This window comes from Haemaphysalis longicornis, unplaced genomic scaffold (assembly GCF_048455015.1).
Source record: "Haemaphysalis longicornis isolate Haplotype H1 unplaced genomic scaffold, Haemaphysalis longicornis Haplotype H1 scaffold_3, whole genome shotgun sequence".
Lineage (NCBI taxonomy): Eukaryota > Metazoa > Arthropoda > Arachnida > Ixodida > Ixodidae > Haemaphysalis > Haemaphysalis longicornis.
The window spans coordinates 22,815,116-22,821,115 of NW_027526335.1; the positions used below are offsets into that span (position 1 = coordinate 22,815,116).

General features: G+C 51.0%; 1 protein-coding gene across 7 annotated transcripts in view; it reads left to right on the forward strand.

Moving 5' to 3' along the window:
* Cv-c (RhoGTPase activating protein) overlaps positions 1-6,000 on the forward strand; it is a 405,466-nt gene that overhangs the window by 152,962 nt on the left and 246,504 nt on the right. For all 7 annotated transcript variants that reach the window (XM_077702628.1, XM_077702633.1, XM_077702632.1 and 4 more), the window contains 2 exons: positions 387-722; positions 1,937-2,204. In XM_077702628.1, the coding sequence (XP_077558754.1) occupies positions 387-722; positions 1,937-2,204 (604 nt within the window). The remainder of the gene's footprint in view (positions 1-386; positions 723-1,936; positions 2,205-6,000) is intronic.

The window sequence follows — 6,000 nt, forward strand, 5'->3', positions numbered from 1 at the left end:
TATTGGGAAACAAACTGCACTTGAAAATATTGGTGCGGGCGCAATGCGGGGTAGTGTTGAGGGGTTGACAAGTGCGCGAAGTGGTGAAAAAGTGTCGATTGTGGGAAAAACAGCAACTGAGGGAGCGTTTGGCATTCAACCTCTTTTATTTGCCATTTAGGACTGCACGGAACTGTTCCAGAGGAGCTCCGTATTTTATTTTACAATAGAATTTCTATTGCGGGAGCAGTGTAGTGCTGCACAGGAGCTACTCAGAACTACTCTGGAGAGGCAAATAACAGAGACCAACTATTTAAAGCGGGACGCTCCTTCAGGCTGCATCCTGATACGTGGTGGGCTCCACTCACTAGCGCGCCGTTGTGTTCGCTCTTCTCACGCATGCGCAGCTCGAGCTTCACATGGGTTGCCGACTATGGCGAGGACCTGGGGTCCTCCAAAGAAAGCCTAGTGAATGTCGCCGGGAACGTGGAGACGGCCCAGCGCCTCGCCGCGGCCGTGCAGTCTCCGTCCCCCGTCTCGAACTCGTCGTCTTCGTCCTGCGACGCGCCTCCGACGCCGCTCACCCCCAGGGCGTCGCCCAGCTCCCAGGAGGTCTCCTCGGACCTTTCGGACAGCGCCGCTCACGGGGCCAGCACTCGAACCCCCCGGTCGCTGCTGCACAACGGCGCCAGTCCGTCTCTGCCCACGCTGGACGGCCGCGAGGAGGGTGCTGCGCATCCCAGGTGCGTCCTATGTACTTCCGAAAGAAGCTGCGAGAGGCTGCTACGGGTGCAAGAGGCTGGGAAAAAATCGCGCACTACCGGCCTGCAGTGTTCGAGAGTCTGAAAGACTTGCCACGAGACAATTGTTGTGTCGTGTTCGGTCGGCGTGGGCGACACGACCTGTGTGTCATCGTAGGCGTGGTCTACCTCAGCGGATAAGAGACTACGACATTAACTTTAAAATGACACCGATCATGGAAGATCGTAGAAACAAGATGTTTCGACTCCCGTACGTGAGCTTTGTTATCAACCTACGAACTTCCATGGCCGGTGCCAGTTTTTAATTATTGTCCTGTCTTTTGCCAAACAGACGGGCTTCCGTCATGGTCTTGATTTCATGCGGCGTTATATTTACGATGGCTTTAAAACATCGATTGAGTCTGTGAACGAGCTTATCATTGTTAGCGGGGTGCTGGATAGAGATACAATCCCGTCGTTGGCTTGCATTGAAGCGCGCGTCGATGATTGCGGACAATTCAAATCCGCCGCGGGAGCAGAGCGCCGACGCTACGTCAGCGTCATCGGGTGCCGCAGCTCCGCACGACAGCGTCCTACTTGGCGGCGGCGCCGACAGGTTCCGCTATGCCGCGTTTCTCCAGTGGCGATCGTTGCAACCTAGCGCGATCACCATTTCCTCCATGGCGATCACCTACCTACCTTTGCTTCCGTTCCAAGGCTTGTTAAAATAGCGCCGTACTTAGCACGTTAACCCTTACAATTGTCGTTCGTTACCCGTTGAAATAGAAGTGCAGTTAAAGTCGAATAAATGCATTTATTTTCTTGCGGAATCGAATAAGTAGCACGGTTACTCCTCGAATAGTTACTCCTCGAAGTAGCTACTCCTCGAATAAGTAGCACGGTTACTCTGAAAAGTGATGTTGGCTTTTGTTTGCCAGCGTTGCCTGGCCTAAGACAATAGTGGGAAATATGAACCAATTATTTCAAGACGCAATAATTAATTCATTTTTTCGTTTTTATTGGTTCAACAATTGATTAACTCTCTCTCTCTCTCTCTCTCTCTCTCTCTCTCTCTCTCTCTCTCTCTCTCTCTCTCTCTCTCTCTCTCTCTCTCTCTCTCTCTCTCTCTCTCTCTCTCTCTCTCTCTCTCTCTCTCTCTCTCTCTCTCTCTCTCTCTCTCTCTCTCTCTCTCTCTCGTTTTTCGGTTGTTTTTGTAGCACCCAAAGACAGCTGTCGCTGGAGGAGAAGCCGCAAGTGCGTTCGTTATCGCGGCCCGCAGCGAAGGCGGCAGCCAAGAAAGCACCAGAAGTTGTGACGTCACATCACTGGACTTCGCCGCAACAGCTCAGCCACAAGGCTTCTTCGGCGCCCGTGTTGCTGAAGAACAGGCCACCGACATCGTTGGGTGATGCGGGACAGAAGGGCAGCTCGCTTCACGAAACGGGTCCGGCGTCGGCGGGAAGCACACCCGAAGAGGAGGTCAAGGTACGTGAGCACGTTGTCTTCTGGCCGAGGCGCTCCTTCGCCAAGCCCAGTTCTAGGAGGTGAGGGAGAGAAAGGGAGAGAGGGAGAGATCGTCGTCGGAGTTCCCGGCCTGCTTGTTCTGTTACCCTGTGGTGGCTGCTCGCATTAAAAATGTGCACTAACCCAGGGTGGCTTGTTGGTGCTTGTTTTCTTCACCCCGTCCCACACTTCCGCCCCGTCTGGGTTGGCTCTTGTTGGCACAACCTGGCCGTGGCGCATTAACGCTTCCTGCTTGTCTCTTTCACGCTTCGGGTGGACTGGTGTCGACAATGTTTCGAATGCAGTAACAGTTGTCTCGTTCGTTGGCAATCCAAAAGTAGTTCGAAATACTAACCGTTCATGGTATCGAACTGTGTACCCATTTTCTACGGAATTTAGGTGGTGGAGTTGACCTTTGCTAGTCGCCGGTGGCGGGATGGGCATAAATCTTTCTCCGCATGCGTGGCGGCGCAGAGTTCTTTTTTAAAGACGATAGTCTTTCTTGGGCTACTCGAACGGGAAAATTTTGGTCTGTCTGTCTGTCTGTCTGTCTGTCTGTCTGTCACTCGATTCAGCCAGCCGGCCGAAGTGAAACACGCTATGGAATAGTCTTAGATACTCACAGCCAAGTCTAAACGCTTTTAAGTCCGGTGTTAATGTTCATAATGGTCACAATTGTTGAACAAGAAGAAGACATAACGCAAATATCAGGCAGAAAATCAATACACGAGCGATATTTGTAGTGTTCCTTTATTAAAAAATATACGGATGCGTGCTTTTTGTGATAGCAAATAAAATACTACATCAACTACAGAAACCGTCGCCTCCTGTTGCCCGTGCTACCTGGCGGAATTAAAAAAAAATCAAACGGCAACAGCAACGAAAGGTTCCACTAGATAGGTTCCGCGTTCCGTCTTGAACGCTGGTGGAAGTGAAACGTGGTTCTATAAACGTTGTAGTCGGGTGCCTCGATTCCCATGCGTCGCCGCCGTGCGGCAGCGCTGACATCGAGGCACCCGACTTAGAGCAATGAAACGCGGTAAATTTAAATTTACATGAGCAAACCTCTAGCGTGTTATCTTGGGAGGAGCGAGACAGGAGAGGAACAGCATGAGAGGTGAGCGGGAAAGAGAAGGGAGGCATTTACATGCCAGGGGCGCCAGTCGACTATTGTCTTGCGTCGACATTGCAACGAAAGGAGCAGATACGCAGCCAATTTTTTTTACAGCAATCTGTAAGTAACTTACTTGCAACCTATTTTTGGCGGCATTGTGTAGCTATATTCGCGGTCGTGTGGAGCCTCAGTCCTTATCCGCCGCGGTGGCTCAGTGACTAAGGCACAAATACTTCTTCCTTCGTCGGCTACGGTGTTGTGCTGCTGATCACGAGGATGGGGTGTCTGTCAGACGGCTCGGTAAGCGACGGGGAGAAGCGAGCTTGCAATGCCGCTGTCCGTTGCATGAATTCCGTTATTCGCGGGTCACGTGTCGGGTGCCATCTGTCGGCGTACGTTGCAAGTCTCTTACAGCGACAGCTTCGAGGGACTTGAAACATACGGTTTCCAGCCGCAGGACGTCTTAGAACGCGCTGTAGATGGTGGTTCACTGCAAGTGCATGCTTATTGAGGGACAACCGAACATTGAAGGAATATACGATGTGTTGAATATCCATTTGGACACCGGCCAGGGACATCCTGCGCAGGCAGTAAAGAAATTCGCGGGGGTTCGCGCGAAAAATTTTTGTCGTGTGCAATACTGCTCTTGCAACTTTTTGGGGCTGGCCGATTTGCTTGGAAGATCTGCTCTAGGAGAAAGAAAAAGAAGACAAGAAGAAGGTAAAGAAAGAAAGAAATAAAATTTCAAGATTCATTGGTGACTTTTTAAGAATGCATGCATCCCATTGCTTGCCCTCAAGAACTTGAAGCTGGGCCCGACGCGCTCGCCATGCTCCGAATGTAAAAACCTGCAATGCGGCGTTTCTCGCACGCCCCCCGCACACCGTGCCAACCGTGCTTCCCGCTGTTACCATCTCCGTGGTCACGTTTCTGGCTGCCTGTCGCTTCGTCTGTCGTTTACCAGCATCCACATTTCGTTTCCGGAGTTCCTATTTCACCCTTGTTTGCCGCCAACTCGCCACTGCACTCGTTGTGGGCCCCTTTTACAACGCGCGCAAGTGGCGACGGAACGCGCCGACACGAAGTACGACGGGCGCTCCAGGCGGACACAGGAGGCGAGCCGCCAGCGCTTCCACTAGACGTCCCCCTAGAAACCAGGATCTAGCGGTGCGAACACAACGCCACCGGAGTCAATGTCGCTGCCAGCTCGCAAATGGACGCCAATCTTCTCCGCACGCGCTCTGTAGTTCTCTGTTCTCCTCCTGCTCTGTGTCTGCGGATCGACGGCGCAATTTTTTCAAGCATGGGCCATCTATTCCTCACGCAATAAAAAAAAAGCAACAGAGTGAACCGGCCTACCTGCAAGCGATTCATGGCAATGATTGCACAAAACAAACAAGGGTTAGGAAGAAAACACAAGAACGAGCGCACTCTGAGAACTGAAATTTTATTGTTTTTGACGAAAGACCTATATACCTACAGAACTGCGTGACATCATCACGAAAAATGCTTGTTATTTGAGTTTCAGTTGCTAGATTGCGCTCGTCCTTGTGTTTTCTTCCTAGTCCTTGTTTGTTTTGTGCAATCGTTGCCATGAAAGAAAAAAAAGCCCTAGCCGCTAACTTCAGGTACAAACACGATCAAAAGTTTACGGACCAGGGAAATGGCGATTTTAGGTTATTTCTCTTCCTGTAGCAACCCGACAAACTGTCGGATGCATGCGAGATTTCGTATAAGTACTTAACTAATGAAAACTACCGCACATAACACTCGGGGCTGCCGTGCGGCAGAGAAATAACTCAAAATTGCTGCTTTCGTGGTCCGTGAATTTCTGCTCTTGGGTGTACATTTATGCTGGTACATTTCCGCCCCGCTTTTTTTTTTTTTTTTTTAACGCTGGAAGTTTACCTGGAGACGTCGTTGAACCCACGTTTGGCTAGACAAGCCGCTCGCATGGCTGAGCTCATGAGCGGACAGCAACTTGAGCCCCGGTCAGCGTTTTCTGCATGTCTTCACATCGCCTCGGAACCCATGGAGAGGCAGCTTATTGTACGTACAACGTCGTCCGGTCGTGGCGTCATCGCTCCGCAGAACTTACACACAGAAATGCGAGCAGTGCCACACCCGCAAGGAAGACGGCGGGCCGGAGGCCGGCTTCTCCATATCTCTTGCCCTTCGCGTTGTTAGGTTTCCCCTACCCGTAAGATTGCTGCCTACGGAGCTTCCGCGTTCGCGCTAAGTTTCAGTGGACGACTCTGCACTGCGCTCGAAAGATGCATTCGCATTATGGGGCTTCTAGCTTCAAAACTGCCGCTTCCGCTTGAGCGCTGTCCAATATTGAGGTGCTCACTGGTAACGATCGACTGCTACCCGGCGTGATTCAGGACAGTGGTCTCGTCGGGACGGTTCCCTATCCAACTCGGCGCGGAGGACAGAAAAAGGTTGGTCGCATGTGATTTGCTTCTTCCCTCGTATAATTACATATATAATGGGGTGACGCAACTTTCTCGGCCAGTACTTAAAAAAAATCGGATCCGAGTTTACTCTTTTCAAAACAACCAGTTTCGTATTGTGCGTAAGCCCTCTTTACTAACGATATTTATTTTGAAGTTTTCCTCCATCCCAATTTAAACAAAGGCATCTAAAAATACTTTTGTAAGTAAG